At 28.1% G+C, this 13,612-nt stretch overlaps 1 protein-coding gene across 4 annotated transcripts in view; it reads right to left on the bottom strand.

The window, feature by feature from the left end:
* The window catches only part of LOC111682351 (E3 ubiquitin-protein ligase UBR1), a 33,031-nt gene extending 19,884 nt beyond the window's left edge, over positions 1 to 13,147 (bottom strand). The window contains exons 1-2 of one of the 4 annotated variants that reach the window (XM_046945706.1): positions 12,859 to 13,147; positions 10,015 to 10,419 (exon numbers count right to left, since the gene is read on the bottom strand). In XM_046945706.1, the coding sequence (XP_046801662.1) occupies positions 10,015 to 10,174 (160 nt within the window). In that variant the 5' untranslated portion in view covers positions 10,175 to 10,419; positions 12,859 to 13,147. Of the gene's footprint in view, positions 1 to 10,014; positions 10,420 to 12,080; positions 12,099 to 12,363; positions 12,406 to 12,858 lie in introns of those variants that run through there. The other 3 variants (XM_046945709.1, XM_046945708.1, XM_046945707.1) reach the window with 3 other exon arrangements.
* Between the last annotated feature and the right edge of the window lie 465 nt (positions 13,148 to 13,612).

The raw sequence follows: 13,612 nt of genomic DNA, 5'->3' as shown, positions 1-13,612 counted from the left end.
TTTAAAATATAAAATACATACATAGATATTAAAAAAGTATACAAGTGTGTAGTTACTTTGTTTCCTTAAAATTAATGAAGAAATAAGATTTTTTTACGTTTTTCACATTGAGTCACCCACAAAAACAAACAAAATTCATTTTTTTATTTATAATTTAAACAGTTGATGCTCGTTTAATGAGAATTTTAAAACAAAAACGGCAAGAAAGGATAAATAATGATTTTTGTTTTAATAAACAAAATCAGGAGACAAGGAAAATGGAAGTAAAAGAATAAAACTGTAATCTTTAAATTTGCATACAAAGTTTAATGAAAACTTTTTGAACTCTTAAACAAAATGTTAGTAGAACAAAGGTTTAATGAACTTTTGAAAATTTATTATTAATAATTAATTTTAACACATTACTAAATAAATAGTACAAGTATGTATGTGTTGAAACTTCAAAATCATTAAGTATTGTCTAATAATTACTTTGTATTTTAATTATTCTCATAAAACTAGTAACAACAAACGGTTTACAGTTTTTTATGGGTATCTCTCTATTATTGTATAAATTACTTTATTTTATAAAATGTTGTTTAAATTAGTTAATTATTTAAGGAAACGATTCAAAAAAAAAATATTTCGACTATAAGCACCATAATTATATGTTATAAATTCTAAATATATTTATTTTACATTCAACATAAATTTTGTTTAAATGATGAATTTTAAAGAAACTTTTATTTTTTAAAATGTTTATAAATCAAATATTGTGTGGAAATCTTATTAAATAAACTATAAAATAAAATGTAATTCCTGAATAAGAACCAGTCTATACATTAGTCAATAATCGAATCTAAAGTGCACTCTATAGTCTAGTCTATTCAAAAGTCTAATCCACAGTCTATTCCATAGTCTAGTCGTTAGTCCATTATATAGTCTAGCCTATATCTTGTCTAGTCTAAATTCTAGTCTATATCTTGTCTAGTCTAAAGTCTAGTCTATAGTCTAGTCTATTGTCTAGTCTATTGTCTAGTCTATAGTCTAGTCTATAGTCTAGTCTATAGTCTAGTCTATAGTCTAGTCTATAGTCTAGTCTATAGTCTAGTCTATAGTCTAGTCTATAGTCTAGTCTATAGTCTATAGTCTAGTCTATAGTCTAGTCTATAGTCTAGTCTATAGTCTAGTCTATAGTCTAGTCTATAGTCTAGTCTATAGTCTAGTCTATAGTCTAGTCTATAGTCTAGTCTATAGTCTTGTCTATAGTCTAGTCTATAGTCTAGTCTATAGTCTAGTCTATAGTCTAGTCTATCGTCTAGTCTATAGTCTAGTCTATAGTCTAGTCTATAGTCTAGTCTATAGTCTAGTCTATAGTCTAGTCTATAGTCTAGTCTATAGTCTAGTCTATAGTCTAGTCTATAGTCTAGTCTATAGTCTAGTCTATAGTCTAGTCTATAGTCTAGTCTATAGTCTAGTCTATAGTCTAGTCTATAGTCTAGTCTATAGTCTAGTCTATAGTCTAGTCTATAGTCTAGTCTATAGTCTAGTCTATAGTCTAGTCTATAGTCTAGTCTATAGTCTAGTCTATAGTCTAGTCTATAGTCTAGTCTATAGTCTAGTCTATAGTCTAGTCTATAGTCTAGTCTATAGTCTAGTCTATAGTCTAGTCTATAGTCTAGTCTATAGTCTAGTCTATAGTCTAGTCTATAGTCTAGTCTATAGTCTAGTCTATAGTCTAGTCTATAGTCTAGTCTATAGTCTAGTCTATAGTCTAGTCTATAGTCTAGTCTATAGTCTAGTCTATAGTCTAGTCTATAGTCTAGTCTATAGTCTAGTCTATAGTCTAGTCTATAGTCTAGTCTATAGTCTAGTCTATAGTCTAGTCTATAGTCTAGTCTATAGTCTAGTCTATAGTCTAGTCTATAGTCTAGTCTATAGTCTAGTCTATAGTCTAGTCTATAGTCTAGTCTATAGTCTAGTCTATAGTCTAGTCTATAGTCTAGTCTATAGTCTAGTCTATAGTCTAGTCTATAGTCTAGTCTATAGTCTAGTCTATAGTCTAGTCTATAGTCTAGTCTATAGTCTAGTCTATAGTCTAGTCTATAGTCTAGTCTATAGTCTAGTCTATAGTCTAGTCTATAGTCTAGTCTATAGTCTAGTCTATAGTCTAGTCTATAGTCTAGTCTATAGTCTAGTCTATAGTCTAGTCTATAGTCTAGTCTATAGTCTAGTCTATAGTCTAGTCTATAGTCTAGTCTATAGTCTAGTCTATAGTCTAGTCTATAGTCTAGTCTATAGTCTAGTCTATAGTCTAGTCTATAGTCTAGTCTATAGTCTAGTCTATAGTCTGGTCTATAGTCTAGTCTATAGTCTAGTCTATAGTCTAGTCTATAGTCTAGTCTATAGTCTAGTCTATAGTCTAGTCTATAGTCTAGTCTATAGTCTAGTCTATAGTCTAGTCTATAGTCTAGTCTATAGTCTAGTCTATAGTCTAGTCTATAGTCTAGTCTATAGTCTAGTCTATAGTCTAGTCTATAGTCTAGTCTATAGTCTAGTCTATAGTCTAGTCTATAGTCTAGTCTATAGTCTAGTCTATAGTCTGGTCTATAGTCTAGTCTATAGTCTAGTCTATAGTCTAGTCTATAGTCTAGTCTATAGTCTAGTCTATAGTCTAGTCTATAGTCTAGTCTATAGTCTAGTCTATAGTCTAGTCTATAGTCTAGTCTATAGTCTAGTCTATAGTCTAGTCTATAGTCTAGTATATAGTCTAGTCTATAGTCTAGTCTATAGTCTAGTCTATAGTCTAGTCTATAGTCTAGTCTATAGTCTAGTCTATAGTCTAGTCTATAGTCTAGTCTATAGTCTAGTCTATAGTCTAGTCTATAGTCTAGTCTATAGTCTAGTCTATAGTCTAGTCTATAGTCTAGTCTATAGTCTAGTCTATAGTCTAGTCTATAGTCTAGTCTATAGTCTAGTCTATAGTCTAGTCTATAGTCTAGTCTATAGTCTAGTCTATAGTCTAGTCTATAGTCTAGTCTATAGTCTAGTCTATAGTCTAGTCTATAGTCTAGTCTATAGTCTAGTCTATAGTCTAGTCTATAGTCTAGTCTATAGTCTAGTCTATAGTCTAGTCTATAGTCTAGTCTATAGTCTAGTCTATAGTCTAGTCTATAGTCTAGTCTATAGTCTAGTGTATAGTCTAGTCTATAGTCTAGTCTATAGTCTAGTCTATAGTCTAGTCTATAGTCTAGTCTATAGTCTAGTCTATAGTCTAGTCTATAGTCTAGTCTATAGTCTAGTCTATAGTCTAGTCTATAGTCTAGTCTATAGTCTAGTCTATAGTCTAGTCTATAGTCTAGTCTATAGTTAGTCTATAGTCTAGTCTATAGTCTAGTCTATAGTCTAGTCTATAGTCTCTAGTCTAGTCTAGTCTATAGTCTAGTCTAGTCTATAGTTTAGTCTAGTCTATAGTCTAGTCTAGTCTATAGTCTAGTCTAGTCTATAGTCTAGTCTAGTCTAGTCTATAGTCTAGTCTATAGTCTAGTCTATAGTCTAGTCTATAGTCTAGTCTATAGTCTAGTCTATAGTCTAGTCTATAGTCTAGTCTATAGTCTAGTCTATAGTCTAGTCTATAGTCTAGTCTATAGTCTAGTCTATAGTCTAGTCTATAGTCTAGTCTATAGTCTAGTCTATAGTCTAGTCTATAGTCTAGTCTATAGTCTAGTCTATAGTCTAGTCTATAGTCTAGTCTATAGTCTAGTCTATAGTCTAGTCTATAGTCTAGTCTATAGTCTAGTCTATAGTCTAGTCTATAGTCTAGTCTATAGTCTAGTCTATAGTCTAGTCTATAGTCTAGTCTATAGTCTAGTCTATAGTCTAGTCTATAGTCTAGTCTATAGTCTAGTCTATAGTCTAGTCTATAGTCTAGTCTATAGTCTAGTCTATAGTCTAGTCTATAGTCTAGTCTATAGTCTAGTCTATAGTCTAGTCTATAGTCTAGTCTATAGTCTAGTATATAGTCTAGTCTATAGTCTAGTCTATAGTCTAGTCTATAGTCTAGTCTAGTCTATAGTCTAGTTTATAGTCTAGTCTATAGTCTAGTCTAGTCTATAGTCTAGTCTATAGTCTAGTCTAGTCTATAGTCTAGTCTATAGTCTAGTCTATAGTCTAGTCTAGTCTATAGTCTAGTCTATAGTCTAGTCTATAGTCTAGTCTATAGTCTAGTCTATAGTCTAGTCTATAGTCTAGTCTATAGTCTAGTCTATAGTCTAGTCTATAGTCTAGTCTATAGTCTAGTCTATAGTCTAGTCTATAGTCTAGTCTATAGTCTAGTCTATAGTCTAGTCTATAGTCTAGTCTATAGTCTAGTCTATAGTCTAGTCTATAGTCTAGTCTATAGTCTAGTCTATAGTCTAGTCTATAGTCTAGTCTATAGTCTAGTCTATAGTCTAGTCTATAGTCTAGTCTATAGTCTAGTCTATAGTCTAGTCTATAGTCTAGTCTATAGTCTAGTCTATAGTCTAGTCTATAGTCTAGTCTATAGTCTAGTCTATAGTCTAGTCTATAGTCTAGTCTATAGTCTAGTCTATAGTCTAGTCTATAGTCTAGTCTATAGTCTAGTCTATAGTCTAGTCTATAGTCTAGTCTATAGTCTAGTCTACAGTCTAGTTTATAGTCTAGTCTATAGTCTAGTCTATAGTCTAGTCTATAGTCTAGTCTATAGTCTAGTCTATAGTCTAGTCTATAGTCTAGTCTATAGTCTAGTCTATAGTCTAGTCTATAGTCTAGTCTATAGTCTAGTCTATAGTCTAGTCTATAGTCTAGTCTATAGTCTAGTCTATAGTCTAGTCTATAGTCTAGTCTATGGTCTAGTCTATAGTCTAGTCTATGGACGGACGGACATGTCTTAATCGACTCAAAAAATGATTCTGAATCGATCGGTATACTTTAAGATGGGTATTGGACCAATATTTTTGTATGTTACAAACATCAGCACAAATTTATAATACCCTCCCCACTATAGTGGTGTAGGGTATAAATATAGGTCAAATTGCGATATGCAATGCAGAAAATAAAATAGTACCGACAATAATTAAAACAAAAAAAAAATGGAAACATGATTTTACGCCCGAGGGTTCAATTCACTTTATCTTTATGATCAACAGATTTAAAATATAAAATACATACATAGATATTAAAAAAGTATACAAGTGTGTAGTTACTTTGTTTCCTTAAAATTAATGAAGAAATAAGATTTTTTACGTTTTTCACATTGAGTCACCCACAAAAACAAACAAAATTCATTTTTTTATTTATAATTTAAAACAGTTGATGCTCGTTTAATGAGAAATTTAAAACAAAAACGGCAAGAAAGGATAAATAATGATTTTTGTTTTAATAAACAAAATCAGGAGACAAAGGAAAATGGAAGTAAAAGAATAAAACTGTAATCTTTAAATTTGCATACAAAGTTTAATGAAAACTTTTTGAACTCTTAAACAAAATGTTAGTAGAACAAAGGTTTAATGAACTTTTGAAAATTTATTATTAATAATTAATTTTAACACATTACTAAATAAATAGTACAAGTATGTATGTGTTGAAACTTCAAAATCATTAAGTATTGTCTAATAATTACTTTGTATTTTAATTATTCTCATAAAACTAGTAACAACAAACGGTTTACAGTTTTTATGGGTATCTCTCTATTATTGTATAATTACTTTATTTTATAAAATGTTGTTTAAATTAGTTAATTATTTAAGGAAACGATTCAAAAAAAAAAATTATCGACTATAAGCACCATAATTATATGTTATAAAAATTCTAAATATATTTATTTTACATTCAACATAAAATTTTGTTTAAATGATGAATTTTAAAGAAACTTTTATTTTTTAAAATGTTTATAAATCAAATATTGTGTGGAAATCTTATTAAATAAACTATAAAATAAAATGTAATTCCTGAATAAGAACCAGTCTATACATTAGTCAATAATCGAATCTAAAGTGCACTCTATAGTCTAGTCTATTCAAAAGTCTAATCCACAGTCTATTCCATAGTCTAGTCGTTAGTCCATTATATAGTCTAGCCTATATCTTGTCTAGTCTAAATTCTAGTCTATATCTTGTCTAGTCTAAAGTCTAGTCTATAGTCTAGTCTATTGTCTAGTCTATTGTCTAGTCTATAGTCTAGTCTATAGTCTAGTCTATAGTCTAGTCTATAGTCTAGTCTATAGTCTAGTCTATAGTCTAGTCTATAGTCTAGTCTATAGTCTAGTCTATAGTCTAGTCTATAGTCTAGTCTATAGTCTAGTCTATAGTCTAGTCTATAGTCTAGTCTATAGTCTAGTCTATAGTCTAGTCTATAGTCTATAATCTAGTCTATAATCTAGTCTATAATCTAGTCTATAGTCTAGTCTTTAGTCCAGACTATAGTATAAAGTAGATTTCAAAAGAGAATTTATATTCCAAAATGCCATTCTGTTTATAAATCTTTAAATTATTTTATAAGCCAATTACTCATAGAATATCTTATATTTAAATAAAAATAATTCTTGAAATACTAAAATAACTATTACTAACATTACGTTTCATAATTTTATATAAAGTTTACGTCACTATGCAGTTAATGTCTGTACTACGGCTGACAACAATAAGCTATTGACTTGAAATAGTAAAAAAAACAAAACACAATAAACTTAACTTGTTATAAAATCTAGTTGGACACACACAGAAACTTCTAATGAGAATCATGAGAAAACAAAAAAAGAAGCTTTAAACAAAAGAAAAAGAAATAAGTAATAGATAGACAAAACGTCATTGTTTCATTATAATTTATTTTTTCACAAGCAATGTTACTTCTTAATTTTTGATAATTTCAATTGTTTTATACAGAGAAAAAACAAGTACATAAGCGTAAATGTAAATGTAAATAATATTTAATTGTATATATAATATACGGAAATTCATGGCTATTTATGGTGTTGGCGGAAAATCCTTCAAATAAATAAACAAAACAAACATATAGTAAAGTAAGTAGTCGGTTATTTTTCTGTATTTTGCCGCAACAACAACATGCAACAATTACTAAACAAAAACATTACCAGAAACTATGTCTATTATTAAATGGCAAAAAGAGAAAAAAAAAACAATTACAATTTTATATACAAAATACATATGTATATAGATATAAACAAAATAATATAACAATTTTTAAACCACAAAACTTAAGCCGCAAACGTGTATTAATGAATATATATATATAATTGTATAATATATTATTTAATACATGTGTGTATATCATACAATGACTTGGTAATTTTTTTTTAGTTTAGTTTAGTTTACCTCTGTATGTTATTAGATTTAATAATATTAAATAATAATTGTATTATTTTTGGATTATTAGATAGAAAATAATAATAATGAACGCTGGTGGTTAACTGTATAAATAGTAAATTGTAATATTGTTGTTTTGTTGCTATTTTAGTCAAGTTTATTTCACTTTGTGGTTTTTTCACTAGGTTCTTTTTAAAAAAGTTTCTCAAAGTATTAGAGGTTAAAATCTTGACTTTATAAACATGTTTTTAATAGCCATGATATTATGGTGGTAATATTTTAAGCTGTACAATGATATTTTATTTAATTTTAAATATCAATATGTGCACAGGTGTTCTGAAGAGAATTATTTAAAGTTGTTTAAAGCCTAAGGTTTAAGAACAGGTCTTTTTCAAGTTAAAAGCGAAATTAACCAAACATTTACTATAGAAGAGAGAATTTTTAAAAAGTTTCATATAAAAAAAGAGAATTTTACGAAAAGTTTGTATAAAAATAAAAAAATCTGCAAAACTGTCTAGAGAAAGAACAAATTTTCTATGAGAAAAGAGAATTTTCGAACATAAAAAAGAACATTTTCTATAAAAGGAAATAATTTCTATACAATTTTCTAAAAAGAAAAACAATTTCTATGGAAAAGAGAAATGTTTTGAAAGTTATCGATAAATAAAAAAAGTGATAAAAAGCAAAATGTTCGATAAATTTCTATCGTTTTCACGACAATAGGTTTAACGACCAAGGATTATCAACCCAGCCATACCGACTTTACACGTGTCGCTGCAACAACATAAATTTCTATAAAAATGCGAAATGTTTGAAACTTTTGTTAAAAAAGAAAATGTTCGAAAATTTTAAAAAAGAGAGTTTCGAACATTCGTAAATTCGAATGTTCGAAAGTTTTCTTAAAAAAAAAAAAAGAGAGAATTTAAAACATCATCGATAGAAGGGATAACATTTTTAAAATTTTACAAAAAAAGCGAAATGTTCAATAAATTTCTATAAATCTTTCCCTCGACAATCGGTTCTTTGCTCCGAATCGACTCGGAGTTCAACGAACAAAGATCAAGGATTGTGAAACCCAGCCACACTTTACACGTTTCGCTGCTACAACAACAACATAAATTTCTATAAAAAATGCTAAATGTTCGAAAATTTCATAAAAACAGAATTTTGAACATCTCGACTGTTTAGGTCTGATGCTAGTCTCTGCTCCCAGAACTAAAACATCAACCGGTTTCATTTATGAAGCATATGATATTTGCTGGAGTGTGGTCTGATGTTACACTCTGCTTCCAGAACTAAACCAACCGGTTTCATTTTTGAAGCATACAATATTCTTTGGACCTATTCCAAAAAGTTCCTCTATGTCTGACAAGAAACATACAATATTCTTTAGACCTATTCCAGAAAGTTCCTCCTCCATTCCTGACAAGTAGGAGGCACCAAAGAGCTGTTTCCTGGTTTCAATGAACGCAGGGCAAAGCAATCATTATTCCTCATTGTGACATCTTCTTCTATATAAGGTCTGGTTTACTGGCGTGAGAGCGTTCTTATGTGCTCTCTTCGAAAGTCTATGAGCAGTCTTGATCTGAAAGCATTATATAGACCTAGGACATCTTGACAGAGAGGATAAAATTTAAAAATTTTATAAAAAAGTGTAAAGTTTTGAAAAATTTCTATAAAAAGAGAGAAATTCGAACAATTTTCTACAAAAACAAAGAATTTTGAAATTGTCCTTTAAAAAATAAATAAAAAATTTGGGAATTTTTCTATAAAAAGAGAATTTTGAAAATTTCAAAATGTAAAAAGAATACAATTTTTCGATAAAAAGGAAGCATTTTGAAAATTTCAAAATGTAAAAAGAATACATTTTTTATAAAAAGTTATTTTTGAGAATTTTGAAATAAACTTTTATAAAAAAAAGAATTTCGAAAATGTTTTTTTAAAAATAAATAAAAAATTTCAAATTTTCTAATAAAAAATTTTCGAGACATTGATTTGGTCTATAAAAAATGCTAGTTCCAAACGTTGAGGAATTGGTTTTCTATTGGTTTTCTTGTTCCAGTCTTTTAAACCAAACATTGGTTCATTAATTAGATAACTGTTGCCGCAAATTATTGGGATAGTCATATTCTATAGAAAATTTGTGTACCAAATCTTGGGACATTGATTTTTAACCGAAATTTCTTCCTATCAGCTGTTTCATAAAGACTTAATTGAAATTGCATTAAAAGAATCTATAAATAATACAAAAACCACAAATGAAATGAAAAGTTCATTACAAAAATATATGAAATTTTTTCAATGAAATAAATTATTTCTTTCCTTTAACCTCAACTCTATATCAAGTTCAATAAAACATAAAAATTGTGGTTTAAAACGCCAAACACACACGCTGCTGTTGCCGCTACTTCATTTTGCGGTAACAATAATATCATATATGAAAATCTTTATAAAAACAAGGTTTGTTTTGTTATAAAACAAACAAAAAATCACACACAATTAATTTAAACAAAACTAAAACTTAAAGGTAAAACTAGAGGGTTTGCAAGGCAATGAAAATTTATATGGAAATATCTGTCTGTCTATCTGTATGTAATGCATACAGCAATAACAATAGAAATACAATAACAAAAACAAAAAACAACTAACATGAAAATAAGTATACGTAACGGTATTACTATTCTGTACTTACCCACACCATTATCATGTTGAAATTCAAAATATTTTCTTGATTCTTTTTGAAAGAATTCTATGAAATCTTTTTTCTCCAATGTACCAGTCGAATGTTTAACACGCCAATTTTTTAGTGCAGATTCGGAGGCTGGTGTTGGTGGAGCTACAACATCATCCATATTGATTTGAGTTTTTCAACAGCAGCAGTAGTTGTAATTTTTTTTGTTGTTCTATTTCTTAAGAAATTTTCTTGTTAGCAGGCAGTTTCTTGTTTGTTTTTCTTGAGCTTTTTCTTTTAATTGTTTATATTTTGTGCTTTTAAGTTATTAATAATTTATTGCAATTTATTGTATATTTTTTTCTTTAAAGATTTATTCACAAAATTTTATACTTTTCTTGCGTTGCTTCTCTAATATTTGGGCAGCTGTAACGAAGAGAAATTGAAATGAAAATAAAAGCTGTATTAAGGAGATGCCAGACAGACTTTCTTATGGTTTAAAGGAAAACAGTGTTGCCGAAAACTTGTAAGTTTAGTGGGAATGAGAGATTTTTTATATATTCTATAATATTGAACCTAGACACATGAAATTAATTATATAGATTCGGAATTAGGTGAAAATCAATAAAAGGGAACTTTTTGGTACTTTTTCGTTTTTCAAAAGGTTCTTTTTGAGTTTTATATAAAAATGAACCCAGATACATGAAATTAATTATGTAGAGCCCGGATTAGATAAGAACAAATTAATGGGGATTTGTTGATACTATTTCGATCTGATTTTTCTATAATATTGTACCTAGAAACATGAAATTAGGAATTGGGTGAGAACCAGAAAAAGTGAACTGATATTTTTCATTTTTTAAAAGGAACTTTTTGAATTTTCTATATTAAATCTAGAAACACGAAATTAAGCATGTTGAGCCCGAACTGTTTTTGACTATTTTTAACACACCTTGGTGAAGGGTATATAAGATTCGGCACAGCCGAATATAGATTTTTGGTTGCAATGAATCTTATATACATATACCCTATATATCTTTACGATTAGCTAACGTACTCTTTTTGTTTTTCAAAAATGTTTTTTTAATATTAATCATCACAACCTAATTAAACTCGCAGCATCTTCATTCAATTCAATTCTATAAAATTGGAGTTTCTGGAAATCTTTCGTTTTCCTACCGGTATTTTTTTAATTTTTGTAATAAAATGGTGCGTTTCGATTGTCTTTTAAGCACGCTATGTTGAAGGGTAAAATTCGACACATGAAGTGGTCATGAAAGGGAAATACCTAATTATCAGTTATCTAAATTTTTCCCCCATAAAGCCCCGAATATCACCTAAGTTGCAGCCTGCTATATCTCTAGATTACTGTGGAATCTTTTGCCTAGACATTTAAGTCTCAGACTCTGCATTCTGAATATACCCTACTGTCTTATAGAATATGCTTTACTGTCTTCCGTTCCTTTACGTCCTCACACAACCTGAAAAAAATTAAGTTTGTTAACAACACTCCAAGCTCAATTGATATCCTACACAAATCCTTATACTCTTCCTGTCCAGTCCTAATAGTACTCTGGTGGCTAAACGATTTAAATTTGTCCATAGCTTCCTAGAAACCCCACAAAGTACATAGGTCTCTAATAGATCAATTCGCTTTATGAAGAGAAGACGTATTCATAATTTCTTTAAATATATGTATGTATGTAAATCTTCACCTTTATTTTCAATTATTTTATATATTCTCAAAATAAAGTTCCACTTAGATATTTTCTGGCAACACTGTTTTGCATTACAAAAAAGGATTTGTCAAAAATGCTGCTTCTTATTAGAAAATAAAAGATGACATTCTTGACAACAAGGAAATGATGACACCTAAATTTATTATTTTTATATTGATGGCATTGTTTATTAAATTGTTTTAAAACAAAAGACTTTTAAATGATTGTATTTTTTTAAACAAATTAATCAACAAATATTGTATACAAATTAACAAAGATTTTCAAAATTTATTAAAAAGAAAGAATTCACTTTTATTTTCTTATATAGCACAAGTTCAGCTGACGTCAACAGCGCAGCTGTTGTTATACAAAACAATCCAAACAGATTCCTAACGAAGACAGACGACAGTGGGTGCAAAAACAACAACACAAACAAACTCAAACAACACAAAGTTTTAAATGTATTTTTACAACTTTTTTTCACACAAAAACCCGAAAAAAACAAGCCAAACTTAACAAAATACTAATGAAGGTCGTGATTCAGTTTTTAAGATGTTTGTTAATAAAAATATTTTGTCATTAACCCACAAAAAAAAACGTATACAAATGTTTTTTTTTTTTTTGTTTTTGCTGTTTAAAATTTTTACATTACATTGTTATTATTATCACGCACATTTGAATATTCAACATAAAAAAATGTGTTTAACTTTTCACTTTTTTAAATTAATATATTTTTCTTTATGTTCACTTTTATTGCTGCATTTTTTATTTTCTGGCCTTTCTTCTTCGTTGAAACAAAATGTGTATGCGAATATTATAAAGGAAAAAAGAAAATTTTTTTCCAACCAAAATTTTATTTATAAAAATTCTTTGTTAATAAGCCTTTGTGTTTACAATTAATAAAAACATTTATATATTTCCTTTAAATCACTTTAAGTAAATTATTTTAAACAAAGTCATCACTTTTTTGTTCTTTCACTACAGAAATTTTTTCCAAACTTTTTTGTTAAAAAAACTTTTTGGGGTTATGTTGTCAGCAGAGACAGCAGCATATTTCGGTTGCAATTTTTTTTCTTATATCTTATTTCACTTTTATTTGCTTTAAAACCGTAATATAATATTTTTCTTTACATAAAATTAATCTTACGTTTTTCTTTTTCGTTTCACAAAAACTATTGAAAATTATTTTAATTTTTCTTTAGCTTTTTTTGCGTATTTGCTTAAACCGAAAAATTTCCTTTGACTTTAGTTGTTGTAATTTTTACTTATTTTTTTGCTATTTCTCTTTTACTTTATTTCTCACTACTTTTCTTTTCCTGTTTCTTTTTTAATTATATTGCGAAATAACATTATCGCAATATATATACAAAAAAAGTTAATAATTATTTAATAAAAAACAATACAGCGTCTTGCTTTGATATTAAAAAAAATAAACTGAACAAGTTGAAGCACAAAATAGAACTGATGAAAAGTGAATAAAAATGAATGAGTGTAAACAAAACAAACCAAAACAACAAAAGTGGTGAGATTATTTATACTGGGGTGGGTTTCTTTTTATTAGTTGTTTAAATCACACATGGTGATTTTTTGTAACGGTAATATTAACAAAATATCAGCATTGTAGTAAACTAAAGAAAATTTGTATTAAATTAATAATAATTCGACATGAAAATGTAAATATTTTTGTTATAAAAAATTTATTTTTCTCCATTTTTATTTATTCATGTCTATTTAGAAAATTTCTGTGGAAGTTCTTTTTTTGCTGAGTTTCATTTCTACCTAAGCTGTGTATCTGTATGTATCTATCTATCTATCTATCTATCTATCTATCTATCTATCTATCTATCTATCTATCTATCTATCTATCTATCTATCTATCTATCTATCTATCTATCTATCTA

The sequence above is a fragment of the Lucilia cuprina genome, chromosome 3 (genome assembly GCF_022045245.1).
Source record: "Lucilia cuprina isolate Lc7/37 chromosome 3, ASM2204524v1, whole genome shotgun sequence".
Lineage (NCBI taxonomy): Eukaryota > Metazoa > Arthropoda > Insecta > Diptera > Calliphoridae > Lucilia > Lucilia cuprina.
This window is presented reverse-complemented; position numbering and strand designations above follow the sequence as displayed.